Genomic DNA, 17906 nt, shown 5'->3' with positions numbered 1-17906 from the left:
CATTATCATTGTTATCCAAGCATAAGATGACCGCTAAATTGATTCTCAGTTCAATTTGACACATTAGACTTTTAGGACATCCAGTCAGTGTTGTCAGTATAAATCCTGTCCAACTTCCAGAATTCATGCCACTACTATCACTACTACTACTACTACTACTACTACTACCACTACTACCACTACCATCATCATCATCATCACTAGCATTTATATAATACTTTAAGGTTTGCAACGTGCTTTGCAAATATCTCTTTTTATCTTCACAACAACCCCAGGAGGTAGGTACTATTATCTCCATTTCACAGATGAGAAAACTGAGGCAAATGGAGGCTAATGGGTTTGTCCAGGTTCACATAGCTAGTAAGTGTCTGAGGCAGAATTTGAACTCAGGTATATGTGACTCCTTGTCCAGCACCTAATCCACTGCATCATCAACCCGTCTATATCACTGTTACCATCTATAATTGAAAGGCCAAAAAAACTAAGTGTTGGTAGCCTTCAATGCTGGACCTTCTTCTCCTCTCCTATCCTCTCCTATCTCCTCCTCCTCCTCCTCCTCCTCCTCCTCCTCCTCCTCCTCCTTCTTCTCTCTCTCATTTTATTTACTTCCATTGCACAGCTATCTTTATGAAAGTAGTTCACTTCCCTCAATTATTTCTGTTCTACAAACTGAAGACTTAAAATTCTTGGTCTATTTTATCAGTCAAAAACTTGCTATAAATTCTCCTCTTCAAAATTAGGCACTTCATAAGAATTTAAACTGTATTTAATTGTCTAAATTGGGATTTAAAAGAGTACACTGTTAACTCAGACAATTTCAACATCTTCAAACTACAAGAAAGCCAATAAGAAATACATTTTCACCATGAAGTATATTGAGAAATATAGTTTACTTTTAAGTGTTTCAAGTGGAATGGGAAATCCAATTCAGGAAAAAAAAATGTCAAACAATTCTTCACCCTACCTTCACACTGGAATAAGAACCAAAATTGGTTTTTAATGTATTCTTTATGATTCCACCTGATAAAATAACTTTTGTAAATTTCCAAGAAAGTCTGTTCACTGAAGTGAGCTGGCTTGAGGCACCTTTGAAGTCTCTTAACTATAGAATGTTTTTTGGAGTAATTTTCTTGTATTACCTTATCTTTTAAAAAATAATTATAGTGAATGCTTCTAGGAGACCCTTTGCTCTCCTATGAGTAGTAAACATGAATAGGTTCATCATAATAACTGCTTTTTTACAATTATAAAATTATTCCCCATCTTGGTAAATGATCTGACACAATATAAATATAAAATACCACACTCCATTTTTTCTTTGTGACCCCATGGAATACCAAACATCCCCCTCAGATTATAGTCTATTTTTAAATTTTAATTAGCTTACTACTGTAATAGCCCAACTTATAAAAGCTTAACTGACTGAAAATCTGAAATGAATTCTATTTCTAAGACTGTAATGTATTCTTTAGAATGTAATTTCAAAAAAGAATAAATGAATGCTTATATCTTCAGTTTCTGAGAATGAACAGTCTATTGACATTCTGAGAGCTCTATAAATGAGGTTTTTTTAAAAAATCATTTCCTATCCATAGAGGACAAGGCATATTTGCAGTAAGGAAAATTTTGATTACTGGAATAATCTTCATTTTGTCCTCTTCAGGGTCCAGGCTTTTTAAAAAAAATTTCTCAAGTGAATTTTAGGTTCTGATGTATTTGTTAAGTTTTGAATATTGATGTATTTCAATAAATATATCTACTCAAATCAGGTTCAAATCCACTGGAATCTAGTGGTAGAATTAGGGGTCAGAAGAAGAATTCTATCATTGGATTAGTCAATTTTACTCTTTGGATCCCAAATTCTATATCTGTGAAATGAAGCTGTTGGACTAGATAGTTTACAGAGTAGGTTGTCCAGATAGTCTACAGAGCTAAAAAAAAAAAATCTGTGATTTGATCAGTCTATGTCTTTATTTTAAAACAAGGGTATAAGAATGTAACTTCAACTTTCTCTCCCCCAGAAACTATAGCTACTATAAATGTATCTTTAAGAGGCAATGTAATCTTGGATTATGAAAGGCTTAACTCTCATTCTACAAGAAGAATGAAACAGCTGTGTGGTGCTTTATAGAGATACCTAGGAGGCATAGTAAATAGAGCAATGGGCCTGGAATCAGGAAGGCCTGAGTTCAAATCCTGCCTCAGATACTCACTTGCTATATGACCCTGTGCAAGTCACTTAACCTCTGTTTACCTCAAATTTCCTATATGGTAAAATGGGGATAATTAAAGCACTTATCTAGCATGGTTGTTGTAAGGATCAAATGATATATGTGAAGTGCTTAGTATAGTGCCTGGCACAAAGTAGGCACTTAATAAATGCTTACTCCCTTCCCTCCTCCTTGTTTCCCTTCAGATATTGCCTGAGTTTAGCTGTCATTCTGGAGAGATTTAACTGTGGTGATTGAAGAAAGGGTAGAGAAAAAAGGACTTAGAGAACTAACTCTAACTCTTATCTTGTGAAGAAACGTGAATTCTTGAGAAAGAGTTGAACTGATATCCTGTGAGATGTGACTAGTGAGACTTTGTTTCCAGAACTGAGAAAGCAACAGTTATAGAGATGGTTAAAATCAATTTTGTCTGCGAACTTTCTCAAAAGTGATACAGTGTTAACAATTATGTCTTTGTTTTACTGTTTATTGTGCTGTTAATAAATAGCAAAGTTAGTAATTTGATGTTTTTACTTAAATCTAAGAAATTTGAAGAGATGAGAAAATGTTTATGAGAAAAAAAGGTTTCTCTAGCTAACAAAACAATTATTTAATAACTTGGGTTGGGGATTCAGAGCTAATTGTTTCAGTAATGAGAAAGATGCTGCAGTCTTAGTCATTAATGTAGAAATATCAGAACATATCTCTGACTGGCTTGTGAGCTCAGGATGAGCTGGTAGCTGGTATCCTACTTAGGACATGAATGAGGGTTGACCCTAATGTAAGAGCTTGTGAGAGATTTCTGAATTTGTTTTCTTCTCTGTGGGTATTTTCTTTCATTATCAGTCCACTGAAACTCACAGAATGAAAATGCTTTAATGGTCCTGAGGTCATCAATCTGCATTCACAGGGTAGATTCTTTGTCTTATTTCTGAATTCTGTATAATAATAGTTTGCATTTACATAATACTTCAAGGTTTGAAAAGTACTTTTCTTACACCAGTTTATGATCCCCATTTTATAAATACAGAAACCAAGTTTCAGAGAGGTAAACTAATTTATCCTAGGTCAAAGAACTAGTAAGAGCTTGAATCTAGGTATTTTAACATGAAGAACATTACATCATGCTGCCACTATAAATATATCAATTACTTTTGCCAATATTTGAACTCATAAAATTGATAAATAGGACAATAATTCAATTTTTGGAATAAAGTTTCTTGAAACTATGAAATCAAGATTTTTTCAGGTTGTAATAGTTCACACATTAAAATTGCTGACATTTAAACAGTAACTCAAGGTTGTAAATTTTTTCCCATATATTTTCTCATTTAAGCCTATAAACAGTCCCATGAGGCATTTTTTTTACGGGTATTATTACTCTCGTTTTGCAGATGAGAACACAGTATCATAGAAATTAAAGGATTTGGCCATGGTCAAATAGCTAGTGAGTACATAGTGGAGATGAGATTCAAACCCAGGTCTTCCTGACTCCAAATCCAACACTCCATGCATTATGGAGGCATCTATTAATGAAATATGACATATTATGTCCTAGTTCTATCAGATACTATAAATACCCAGACTAAAAAATATTAGAGAGCAGTATATCACAGGGGAAAGAGTCCAAAGACTTAGGCTTGAATACTGTCTCTGTCACTTCTTACCTCTGTGACTTTGGGCAAATTACTTAACCTCCTTCACTTGCAAGAAAAGGAGATTGAGCTAGATAAGCCCCTACGGTCTCTTTGATCTCTAAATTTGTGATCTTAGGACAATCATCTCCAGTTGTTTATTCTTTAGGAGTAATCTTTGCTGAAGTTTCACAACCAGTATTGGGAAATAGCATGTTACTTTCGCATTCAAACCTCAAAGTTATTTTTGCCCAGGTAATTCAAATCATTTTAACATGAATGAATAAATGAAATATTTAGACTTTTGAAATTTATTTTACATATATCTTGGTGTAAAGAACAGGCAGTCTATTTTGAACTTTGGGATTGACTTTTGTGTCTGGTTGAATTATTCTGAATTTTGACAAGTTGAGATGATCTTTGTTTGATTATTCCTTCAATTCCCTCTTCTATCCCCTAACTTAGAAAGAAAAGAAGTAAATTAGCTAAGTGGTATGGATGGGGTATCATAAACATGCCATGTAATCAGGAGGGCAGGAATGAAGGCACTGTTCTCCTTCAGGCCATGAGGAAGATGAATGGAGATAATGCACTATGCTAATTCTAAGGAACTTTTAATTAAGCTAGAAAGCTTATATGTCCCCCAGGCTGGGCCTGGATAAATTTCTTATATATGTAAGTAGCATATTCTGGCACAGTATTTTTGAATTTAGACATGACTTTTTCCTTGTAAATAAACTCTAGAAAATACATTCTTATGTGTGAAGGCAGGGGTAGGATGGAAAGAAGATAGTGCTAGAAAAGGTGCTAAGCTAAGGTAGCGAGGGAGCAGAATAGGTATAATTAGAGTTCAGGTGTAACAGATGTTTGAAATTAAGGAACTTAAGAACTTAGAAAGGTCCAGGAGGCTCAGAGGCTCACAAGTTGTGGTTCAATGATCAGGAAACATCTAAAAGAGGTGAAAGATAAAAGCTTTGGGAATGAAAGCAAATAAACTCTTGTACACATTTTCATAAGAAAGACTAAAAATTCCCAGGTAAGTTGACCGTGGGTTGGTGAAACTTCCTGGAGTCAGGAAGACCTGAGTTCAAATCCAGCCTCAGATACTTACTAGCTGTGTGACCCTAGGCAAGTTACTTAACCCTGTTTGCCTCAGTTTTCTCATCTGCAAAATGGGCTGGAGAAGGAAATGGCAAATCACAGTATCTTTGCCAAGAAAACCCCCAAAAAAGGTTCGTGAAGAGTTGGACATGACTGAAATGACTAAACAACAACAACGAAGTCCCAGGGTTGGATCCTTTTTTCACAGAGTATGTCAGTCTTATATAGCAATCATATGGTCACAGTCATTCAATTATTTTCTTTTAAATTTGAAATGTATTTCTTTATCATTTCAAACTTCAAATAAAACTTCAAACAGCACAATCTTTTTTTTTTTCAACTATTTGAGTGGTGATAGTGAAAATACATTTCCATCCTCTAAACATCTAAGATTTTGTTTGTTGGTATGGGTATTTTCTCTCTTGCCTCAGAACCAAATGTTTACAGGCCTAAATAGTAGTTTCATGAGTGTTTATTGCCCTAAACATTTCATCCTCTAGTGGCTGGTATTCAGACATCCCTGAAAGCCTTGGCACTATGTTAGGAACTGACAGACCCATTACAGCTCTTGGAAACTCAGTGCAACCTTTGTGCCACAATGAAGCATCAGAGTAGGGCTTTTTTTTTTCTTAATGAAGGATGACCTAGAGCTTGAATTTAAAAAAAAATTAAATAATCTTCAGGATTAAATGGTTTAATAAATAATAATAATAATAATAATAACAATAGCTAGCATTTCCATAGTGCTTTAAGGTTTGCAAAGTACTTTACAAATATTATAGTCATCCTCACAACAACCCTGAGAGGTAGATTCTATTATAATGCCATTTTACAGATGAGAAAAACTGAGGCAAATAGAGGTTCAAATAGAGGACAAATCAATTTATCCAGGGTCACAGGGCTAGTAAATGTCTGAGGCTGGATTCAAACTCAGGTCTTTCTGATTCCAGATCCAACATTTTATCCATTAAGCCATGTTACTTTCCTGCCATGAGGTGTGTAGAGTGGAGGTGGGGGAGGGACTGTCTTGAAAGCAGGCCATCAAGGGTAAATCATATTCTAACCTGCTGAAATAACAGCACTTCATAATTTCTCCTGCATTTAATTTTAGTGTTAAAATAACTACCAGAAGAGTGGGAAATTATATGAATAAATAGAATTTATGTGCATCTTAAAATGAAAGTCAGTGAGAAAATAAGACAGCTTTGCAGAAACTCATTTATTTTGGAAAGTCAAGAATATCTAAATTTTATATCAACTTTAAAAGCAGTTTCAATATTTATTCTCCTATTACTTCATTAAAGAAGCTATTAGTTTTCAACTGGATGACCTCGCATTTTCTTTTTCAAAAGAGCAAGGCAAATATATGAAGCAATGAAAAAAGACAAATTGAAATTCTGCCTAAACTAGTCAGAGCAGAATTCATACACTCTGCTTTTGCTCAGTCCAGGTTTCAGGACTTTATACTTTGGAGACCTGAGATCGCAAGAGAAATCCCTGAAGTCAGTATTCTGGATTGTCCAGGTTACTGGCATCAAAGAAAAAGGGAAAAGGAAGATGAATAGGGGCTGATTTTAACATTCTGGTTCAGGAAGAAGTCAACTGACTAGATTAACATTGGTTTTTGTTCAGTCTGTGTTAAAAGCAGCCCGAAAAAATACAATTAGACTTAGTCATCAGTTGTTTTTTTTTCTTGTAGTAGGTGAAGCACAAGCATATGTTTGATGATGAAGTTCCTCCCTTACCTTTAAAAAAAGGGCTCGACATCTCAGTCAACTGAGTGAGAAACTGTGTGGTTTGAGGAATCTTTTCTTTGGTTGATAGTAGTAGTTGCTTTGTGGAAACTAACCCACAGATTGCTTTAACAATGGCCTGTGGGGGCAGCTAGCTGGCACAGTGGATAGAGCACCCGCCCTGAAGTCAGGAGGACCTGAGTTCAAATCCGGCCTCAGACCAAACACTTGACATTTACAAGTGACCCTGGGCAAGTCACTTAACCCCAACTGCCTAAGCAAAAAACAAATAAACAAAAAAAAAATGGCCTGTGGAATACAGAGAACCATTTCTCAGAATCATATATTTTAAGAGTTGAAAGTTTTCTCAGCTACCATCTAGTCTAACCTGTATCAGAAAGTATTCTCCATTTTATGGGCAGCTAGGTAGCACAGTGGATAGAGTGCTTGTCCAGGATTCAGGATCCTCCTGAGTTCAAGTCTGACCTCAAACATTTCCCACCTGTGTGACCTTTGGTTAAGTCACTTAACCCTGTTTGCCTCAGTTTCCTCATCTGTAAAATAAGCTGGAGAAGGGAATGGCAAAGCACTCCAGGATCTTTGCCAAGAAAACCCCAAATGTCATCACAAAGAGTCAGAAATGACTGAACAGCAACATTATCTTGAGGGGAAGCCTTCTGGCTATAAGCGTTCAGAGACAACACCAAAGTACTAGCTGTTCTACTAAAGATACTGATGATGGAGAGAGATGATCAGATGCCTTAATATTATTTGAAAAAGATTATTTGGTGAAAATAAAAATGTTGTCAAATAAAAGAAACTCAAAACCCAATTATAAGCTGAAGTCAATGGTCAGAAAACTAGTAGTAATGGAATAACTAACACACACAAAATACCTAAATTAAGATGTTAAGATGTTAAGTCTGGAAGTAACAGCTGAAGTAACTATGTCCAGAAATGAATGAGAAAGTATGATATGAGGAAATTATGATATAGTTATGATAAACTTGGGGATTTATTAGGGGTGTGGGAATCAAAGAAAACACTACTAGTCAGAACTTGTTTTTATGATCATATTACATGTATTTAAAATGGTTCAGAAATATCATTCTTACCTAGGAGTGAGCAAGCTAAGGGAAGAAATCTCATGTTAGATATGAGATTATGGGAGTTAAATCAATACTTGCCCAACTCAAGTCATTCTATGTAAGGAACATTGGGCCATAAACCAATATTTGGGGGCAGATCAGTTTTTCCATTCTAAAGTGAATAGTAATTTTGATTACATGAAACCAAATAAAAACATTGAGTGAGTCTTCAGTAGGAAATAGGACACAGCAAAAAGCTGGTCATTGTCTTTGTTCTGGGGCTGCCAAGTCATCCTTTTTCTTCTGTCAGGGAAATGTGACTTCACACTCATGTTCTCAAAAAAAAAAAACAGTTTTCTTTCTTTACTTACCACTTTAGGTTTGAACGGTGGTTGGATCTCTCTGCTCTCCAGTTTCTCCCAGTCAATTCTTCTGAAAAATGCATGTTCTCTGATGTCCCTTTCTCCCTCAGACCCACAGCCCAGGCGTTTTGCAGGGTGCTTTGTCATTAGCTAGAAAACAAAAGAATAGTAAAAGAGAAAAATGGCATTCCAGTGGATTCTTTATTCCATTCTCTACTTCCCCCAATCAACTAAATAAATGAATTTGTACTATAGTGTTCTTCTCATCACAATTTTTTATGACGATAATATAGGATAAGTACTATTGAGTAGTTTTGAGAAATTTCATGAAAGATTTAAATGGTAATCTGCCTGTAGTACCAATTTTATCAAATTTCCTTTTATTTTTAACTTCTTCTTTTCATCTTCCTTCCATCTTCTGGCACTCATTGAGATCTTGCTCCCTGATACCATAACTTTGGCCATCCCAACCAAGACTGGTTGTACCAACATTTTACTAGATCTTGTTTTTTAAAAGCACTATAGTGCTCTCAGCAATTTGTATATAAAGTTTGTGGTGTGGTGTTTGTTTACATGTGTGTATTGCTTATTTATGAGCTGGGCCAAAATCTCCAGAATGGTATGATCATATGTGAATAAAAAATTACAGACATAATCTATTTCCACTGTGAAGCTTTGATGTAATAATCGACTAGAAACTTCTTGAGGGCAGGGGTTATTACTAATTCAATTCAATTGATCATATTTACTGAGTGTCTATTATGTGCAAGACATTATGTCAGGTTTCATTGGGGTCAAGAAGTTGAATAACATCTAGTCCCTGCTGTCAAGGAGATTAAGAGTTTGGCAGCTGTTGCCTCTGTATTGCTTATACAACCTGGCACCTAAAGGTACCCTGAATATGGTATTGGATGAATGAATGAATATACCTGGAGGTTTCTCAGAAAGTACCTGTTCCATCCCATTAACTATGATTTGTATTTCTCATTCATCTGTGGATTTATATGATGAAGCTTATATGAGGAAATATTGCTGAAATCAAACCAATCAATGAACCAAACTAACCAAGTAACAACAGTGGGTTGATTTGATAGGATTCTAATCAAGGGTGTGCTGGAACCAACTTTAACAGGCTTGTAAGCATGACTGTCAAATTTTCAGTGTGAGCATTTACATTTTGGAAATAGGCAACTACAACAAATCACAGCTTCATTTATGGTTTTACTGACTATCTAGAAAGTGTTAATATTGCAATTAAACTTAAAAAATAAGTGCATTTTTTTTTTTACACAGAGAACCCAGCTATATTGCTCTATAAAAATTGCTTGAGTTCAAGAGTATAAAAGAAGCTTCAGGGAATGAAGTCATCACCAGATTGGAGACTTGGTTGCTAGAGGCTAATAATAATAACTGTCAATTATATAGCACTTTAAGGTTTGCAAAGTGCTTTACAACCATTATCTCATTTGAGCCTCACAGCACTCCTGGTTCTAATCCAGGGCAGTGATAGAAAAGGTATATGGATCCATCAGTTCACAAGTGTTGGGTTGAGTTGAAATAATTCAATATAGTCAGCTCTTTTGGGTCATGATCGTAATAATCATAATAATAACTGCTAAGTAAACAAGATCTACTTACTCCTTTGCAGATGGAAACAGCCTCTTTGGACAATGATTTTGGATAGGAAACATTGTGTTCCATTATGGATTGGAAGAGTTCATCCTCATCTTCACCATCAAATGGGGGCTATTCAACAAAAATCAGCAAAGATGTGAAAGGATTTAGAATGATTAATTCATTAACACTACTAATAAATGGCTCCTTTGGCAGGGAAGAGCACAGTGTGCTTCTATTCACTTCACAGGCTTCAAAGTTACCTCTAGTTAGCTTAAGGGTTTATTTGATTATCTTTAATTAGATTGATGGCAGTACAGATTTCCCCCCTTTGTCTCTTTAATTATCCTACCCCAGGCAACCAAAAACAATCTGCAGGGAAAACCATTTTTGGTTAATACTTCTTAATGATTTGCAAATAAAATATAATTAATCCATTTATCTTGTAATCACATGTCAAACAAACTAATTATGATAAAATTTAGGTTACAGTAGGGAGGAACCCTCTCTATCCACCTTAGTAATTCATTTTAGAGCAGAAACACTTCCAATTGAATTAAGAGATACATATAGCCACTTACATGGTCTAATTTAAGGGTTATCTTAAGATAACCTATATTGACCTGCTATGGCCCTGCTTTCTTCTAACCCTGAAATTTTCATGGTCAGAATTACATTGCTATCATCATCATCATCATCAACTGATAATAAAAGTTAAAAAATAGTGGGGTGGAGTGGATCAAGGACTGATCTCTAAGTCCAGAAGACCTGGTTTCAAGATGAATTTAATTTTATGCATTTAAAAACATTACTCTGAGAATGGGTCTATAGGCTTCACTGGATGGCCAAAAGTGGTCTATACACAAAAAGTTAAAAGAATATCTGTTCTAAGAATATAAGTTGCAAAGCAAGTATGACTGGCATTAATAGACAAAGTTTCCTTACGGGGAGTTTCTCATACCAGTGAAATCATAAGTCTGCTCCCCTCCAAAAATAATAACATCATTAATACTACTGATGTTAAATCACAAAATGAAAAATCATGTAACTATTTGGAGACCATGGGATGAATAAATAAGCACTCTTGATTTCATAGAGGCAATTTTTATATCATAAGTGAAAATGATTTAGGGTATTGAGAGAAATGAGGTTTCTCAGAAGGGCCTGTAGTTCTTTGCTACTCTCCATGATGTGAGAGGGAAAAGCAGAATAAGGGAAAGATAGTTTTCGTAGCTGCTTTGCTGTTTAGAAAGAAGTACTTATACGTAATTGGACAACATAGCATCCTAGTTAATGAATAACTGGTTGGGCTTGTATGCTCTGCCCAGAGACAGACAGCTTGTTGAGTTTTACATTTCTCTAGCTTAAAGGGTGATACTTTCTTATCATGTCATTTTAACAGTGATAGTTAGTTGAAAGAACTTTTAAATGCTTCATTGATTGGAAAACAAAAAGGAATAGGATTTGCCCAACTAGAGGGTGGTGAGGATTAGAAGGGGAACAGTTAGCAGAGAAGCAGATGTTGAAATTTCTAAATGGACTAATGTCATCAAAGTCTGCACTTCAGAGCTGTGAGTTACCCTGAGCACCTGGCTTTTCCTCTTTCATGGCCTTCCCTACCAGGTTTCTGTTAAATGTGTGCCCACTCTCCCCCACAGGTATGAGTATATATTGGTAGAGGAATGTGACCCAGGTTTAAGACATTTCTATTATTCTTGCATTTGCTTTAATAATCTGTGATGTTATTATTTCTTTTGCTTTATTGTTGAGTAAATGGCCACATTTAAGACCTAAGTGTGCCAATTGTGAGTAGCTGAGTATGTACAAATAGAAATATACCAGTGGCAGATTGAAAGCTACAGAGGCTATAAGGGGGAGTGTATTCACAACAGGATCATCTCGGAGAGAGTTTGAGTGTAACTTTCACTGAGAAACTAGACCTGCTGGTGTGAGATCAGACTAAAGTGAGTGGCCAGCCTAGAGAGTGAGCAGGTAGCTACATTTTTTACAGTACTGATGTGAGGCACAACAATGTGGGTAGTCATTGAATATAAATATGTATTACACATAAATAAAACATGGGACAAGATGAAGTGCCGAGAAGGTCTCTATACTTTTCTCATCAGCACACTGGGGCATCAACTAATTTATCCCATATCTAATTTTCACCCTGAAAGATACAGACACACTGAGGCTGTTTCAATGAAGAGGACAGAACATGCCACCATGCAGAAGCTACCAGAAAAGGTGGGTCCATGGGAGAATAATACAGTGGGGTTGTGGGCAAATGAGAGGTAGCATAAAGACTGTAGGTCCCGAAGACAAAAGTAATAGTGGTGGGTTTTATAAGGAGGGTAACAGACAAAAGGACTGAAGAACTGCAATACTTGACCAGATCTACCACCCATTATTCTTTTTCTGAGGAACCTATTAATCTCAATATAGAATTGTCTTGCATTTACATCAATTACTTCAAAACTTGTTTCAGAACTGTTCCTAGAATTACTCACTGCTAAGTAGTTGGCTAAGACTCTCATAATTGATTAGCAATGGGGACAGAGAAGTGGCAAAATAGACACAGTGCTAGACTTGGAGGCAAAAGCCCCAAGTTTGAATTCTGTCTCAGACACTTACTAGTGGTGTGAAAATGGGCAATCACTTAACTTCTCTGTGACTAAGTTTCTTTATCCGCAGAATGAGGGGAATTGGACTCAATAGTCTCTAAGGTTCCTTCTAGTTTTAAAATCTATGATCTTAATACAAATGTGGATATACTTCCTGACTAAGAAATCAAAATCTCATATTGAATGGGGATCTATGCGTCTTGTGACCTTTATGGGAAGAATGTTATTTAGCAGCTAGGCAAGTACAGTGGGAATTAGAGAAAGTTCTGCCTCTGTATGAGTAATTCAGGAACACCAAAGGACAAGAGCCAAACAAGAGTTTGTCAATAAGGACTGATCCATGCCTTTCGTAATAACCACATACTGGATTAGTCTGGATGACAGAAATCTATAAATAATAAAATCAAAGGCCTGTGGCTGAGAGCAGACTGTAACTTTTCTCAGTTACCTTTCTTGGGATAAAGCCATAATAAGACTCTCCATTTAGACTAATTCTGATTAATTGTAGCTGTGCCCCTCTACCCCCCACTTCTCTTCTGGATTTAAGGAATGGCATTCCTTTGGAGAACATTTTTTTTTTTGTAAAGGGCACGTGCCTGTGTCATGTGCTTCTTTACCCAGAATGGTTAAAGGTAAGCTTCACACTGATCACCCTTGATGATGCTCCGTCATTTCTGAAATGGCAAATTCTAGGTTAAAGATAATATCCTTATTGTCTTTTAGATCAGAGAGAGGTGACATGTGACTATTGCTTCTATTTCCATCCATGTAAGATTCCCTCCTCTCTCAAACTCTAACTTCTTACCAATTTTTCTGTTACTGTCAAAGGACCATCGTCTATAGGCTTGTAACCTTGGTGTCCTCACTGCTCACTCGCCCTCCACACATCCAAGTTCTTTTCAGATCTTGTCATTTTCATTTTCACAACATCTGTCCTGTATGTCTCCGCTACTCGCACAGCTGCAGTGCCACCAAAGGCTCTCATCACCTTTCGTGTGGACTACTGCAGTAACATTCTAATTGGTCTCCTTGCCTCAAGTCTCTTCCTGCTTTGATTCATTTTCTACTCAGCTGCAAAGTGATTTTTGAAGTGCACGTCTGACCATGTCACCCCCTTATTTAATAAATTGAAATGGCTCCTATTACCTCCAAGATCAAATACAAAATCCTCTGTTTGACATTTAAAACCCTTCACAATCTTGCTCGTCTTCTTTTACTTTATCCACCTCCATGAACTCTACGGCTAAATCAAACTGGTCTTTTGTTCCTCACACATGACATTCCATCTTCTGATTCTGTTACTTCTTCTTCCTCACCTCTCTCTTATTCCCCAACCTTTTGCAATCTGCCTTTCAATATTATCATTCAACTGAAACTGCTCTCTCCAAAATTTTGGTATCAAAATTTCAGAGTCTAAAGGTATTATTCCTTACCTTCAACATCCCCTGCATTTGGCACTACTGACTATCTTTCTGCTCCTACTCATTCTGTTCTGTGTCTTCATGACACTGCTTTCTCTTGGTTTTCCTCCTAAATTTATTAATCATTCTGTCATGGGCTCCTTTGATCTTCATTCATATCATATCTCTCTAACATGGGTGTACCTCAAAACTCTGTCCTAGGTCTTCTATCTATTCTCTCTTCATGACCATTAGTTTCCACATATTCAATTATCACCTCTATACAGATGATTCATAAATCTATAGATCCAGTCTGATTCTCTTTCCTGAGCTCCATCCACATCAATTAACTGCTTTTTGGACATTAAAACTACATGCATTAGAGACATCTTAAGCCTAAACACCCCTAAAACAGAACTGATTGTCAATTTCCCCCAAGCCCTTCCTTCTAATGAATGTTCATATTTTTGTTGAGGGTACCACTATTCTTCCACTCTCCTATGCTTGCAACTTCAAAATTTTCAACTTCTCATTTGCTCTCATCCCACATAGCTAATCAGTTGCCAAATCTTGTTTCTATCTCTATAATACCTTTCACATCTGATCTCTTTTTTCTACTCTCAAGGCACTGCTTCAGTTTTGGACCTCATCATCTCTAGACTAATTATTGCAATGGCTGCCTAATTGGTCTCCCTGCCTCAAATCTGTCCCTATTTCTCCCTAGTCCATCCTATACACTGTAGCAAAAGTGATTTTTAAGTGTAGATTTGACCCTATCATCTCCCTGCTCAATAAAGTCCAGTGGTTCCCTATTGCCTTTAGGATAAAGTCATAACTTAGCACTAACCTTTTTTTCCAGTCTCATTATACATTAGTCCCTTTCCTATACTCTGTGCTCCAGTTGACCAGAACTTCTGTTTGTTCCTCGTATATGGTCAACTACGTCTCGTCTCTGTGTCTTTGCACTGGCCCTACCCCATTCCTAGAATCCAACCTCTCCTCACCTCTAGTGTCTCTAAGACACAGCTCAGATACCACTTCCTACATGTTTTCTCCTGATCCTTCAAATGCTAGCATTTTCCCCATTAACTATCTTACACTTATTTTTATTTATGCTGCACTTATTTGTATGTGTATGAACAGTGTTGTTTCAGAAAGCAGGGAGAAGCAGTGGAGTGTAAAACCAGTTTCAAGAAAACTTGACAAGATATTTAACTAGGTAACAGCACCCCAAAGGCATCCAGGGATATAGAATGGAAGGAGGATAGATACTGAAGGAAAATGACAAAGATGTGCAAAACTAAGTTTAAAGAATTGTTTTTCCATCAAGGACAATGCAAAGACCACACTTGGACCTTAACATCAGTCCCTGAGATGCTTACAGGGGGTAAAAAGGGCACTAAATACAACAAAACAGGAAAAGCAGCTGGATTGGATGAAGAATATCTAGAAAACAACTATGCTGGAGGCAGTATAATTGTGAAGGCACTAATGCAGAGGGCATAGGAGAATATTCTCTTATGCCAAGGAATAAGAGAAGATACTAAAGATGTGGAAAAAGAATCTCAGACCTTATCAATACTGACAGGGATTGAAAAAAAAACATCAATAACTACTAACCTATATGCCTCCTCTCTTATTTATAGAAAATCTGTATGAGTCATCTATACTCAATTGAGGGAACATGAAGACTTTTGCAAATGACATTTAATAATTGCTATTTCACCATTAATGGAAAGATACAGAGAATATAAGACCCCATTTTGTTAATTTTTTTGTTTACCAAAAAAAAACCCATTTGATTTTGTAGAACAAAATGCCATTTTACAGACTCTTTTACAATAAGGTATCTCTTATTCCTATAATCAAAATCATTCAAGATTCCTTGGAAAATATAACTATAGAAATAACTCTCTCCGTATGATAATAAACACTAAGCAAGGCATAAAACAGGAAGATATACACCTGCCCAATGTGTTCACCTCTGTGATAGAGGAGATTATGCTCAGAGTTCAGTTCAAGGAGGGATTATTTGTAGATATTGAGGTCCTCCAGATGCTTGTTTTATAGATGACATTGTGCTGATTATATCAAACCCCAGAATACTGCAGAGCCTCATGGAAGAGACCATCATCATTCAAAGGAGTTTGGCCTATTCATCTACATTTGAAATATCAAATTGAAGAATGTCTTTTGCTCAAATTTCTACATACATTTAAATGGATTCCCTATATAGCTTGTCCATACACACACACACACACACACACACACACACACACACACACACGCACACACACACTCATACATGTACCTGGAACACAGTACGAATGGACAATAAATAAGGCCCAGAACTGAACTGGAGGAGAATGGGCTGGATTGCTTTTAGGAAATTGCAAAGTTCCATGAATGATCCCCAAACTTCCCATGAAACAAAGGCCCATTTTTTAATACTAACATTCTTGCTTGTGCTATTATAAGGCAATGAAACATGGAATACAAATACCTCCAAAGATTTCAAAATGAGCATCACAGAGAAAACAATGGAGAGTCTCATGGTGAGTATGAAAAGGCTTCAGCATATAACCAATAAAGAACTCCAAAATAGAAAAGGAGTGAAAAACATCACAAGGAATCTATGACAGGAAGAGAAGATGGGCAGGTAGTTTGCTGTAAAATTTCACCAGTATTCATGTTTCAGGAGAAATGCCTTTAACTGAGAAAGGCCTTCAACATATTGGATGGGTCCCCCGTAGTGAACTTTGGGGAGGACATGGATGATGGTCACATGGGGTGGGAAGGGATGAATGGCTTGCGATCTGCATTGTTAGAGGAAATAAATCAAAAAGACCACAGATCCATTTGATTTAGGGGCAGTTAGATTGCCAGTGTGTAGAAGGCTTGACTTAAGAGTGAGGAAGGCCTGAGTGTGAATCCTGCCTCAGATATTTACTAGCTGTGTGACCCTGCACAAATCAATTAACCTCTCTCAGTCTCAAATTCCTCACTTTTAAAATAAGAGGAATACCTCACAAAGTGGTAGTAAGAAACAAATAATCTTTTTTTTTTGTTTGTTTGTTTTTGGTTAGGCAATGGGGTTAAGTGACTTGCCTAGGGTCACACAGTTAGTAAGTGCTATGTGTCTGAGGCCAGATTGGAACTCAGGTCCTCCTGAATCTAGGGCCGGTGCTCTATCCATTGTGCCACCTAGCTGCCCTGAGAAACAAATAATCTTTTTTTAAATTAATAAATGTATTTATTTTTAGTTTTCAACATTTACTTCCACAAGATTTTGAGTTCCAAATTTTCACCCCATCTCGCCCCTCCTCCCACCCCAAGATGGCATGCATTCTGAATACCCCTTCCCCTAGTCTGCCTTCCCTTCTATTTCTTCCCCCCTTCTTTTATCCCCTTCCCCTTCTATTTTCCTGTAGGGCAGGATAGATTTCTGTAACCCATTTCCTGTATTTCTTGTTTCCCAGTTGCATGTGAAAACATTTTTTTTTAAACATGTGTTTTTAAAACTTTGGGTTCCAAATTTTCTCCCTTCCTCCCTCCCCACCCACATTGAAAAGGCAAGCAACTCAATATAGGCTATACATGTGCAGTTATGCAAAACGCTTCCATAGTAGACATGCTGTAAGAAACTAACTCTATTTCCCTTAATCCTATCCCACCCCCCCATTTATTCTATTCTTTCTTCTGACCCTGTCCGTCCTCAGAAGTATTTGCTTCTGATTACCCCCTTTCCCAATCTGCCCTCCTCTCTATCATCCCCCTACTCTCTTGTCCCCTTCCCCTATTTTCTTGTAGGGTAAGACAGATTTCCATACCCAATTGAGTGTGTATGTTATTCCCTCCTTAAGTCAAATCCTATGAGAATAAGATTCACTCATTCCCTCTCACCTTCCCCCATTTCCCCTCCACTGTAAGAGCCTTTTCTTTTCTGTTTTTTTTTTAATGTGAGATAATTTACCCCGTTCTACCTCTACCTTTCTCCTTCTCCTAGTATAATTCTCTCTCACCCTTTAATTTTATTCTCCAGATATGACCCCTTCACCTTCAACTCACCCTGTACCCTCTATCTATCTATCTATCTATCTATCTATCTATCTATCTATCTATCTATCTATCTATCTATCT

The 17906-nt window shown here is 36.7% G+C and overlaps 1 protein-coding gene across 1 annotated transcript in view; it reads right to left on the bottom strand.

Annotated features, from left to right (window-relative positions):
- The window catches only part of PRKCA (protein kinase C alpha), a 438280-nt gene that overhangs the window by 12389 nt on the left and 407985 nt on the right, over positions 1 to 17906 (bottom strand). Inside the window, exons 13-14 of the mRNA XM_027873394.1 lie at positions 9767 to 9874; positions 8138 to 8278 (exon numbers count right to left, since the gene is read on the bottom strand). Of these exons, the coding sequence (XP_027729195.1) occupies positions 8138 to 8278; positions 9767 to 9874 (249 nt within the window). The remainder of the gene's footprint in view (positions 1 to 8137; positions 8279 to 9766; positions 9875 to 17906) is intronic.

Source organism: Vombatus ursinus, unplaced genomic scaffold, assembly GCF_900497805.2.
Source record: "Vombatus ursinus unplaced genomic scaffold, bare-nosed wombat genome assembly UNPS02014801.1, whole genome shotgun sequence".
Classification (NCBI taxonomy): Eukaryota; Metazoa; Chordata; class Mammalia; order Diprotodontia; family Vombatidae; genus Vombatus; species Vombatus ursinus.
This window is presented reverse-complemented; position numbering and strand designations above follow the sequence as displayed.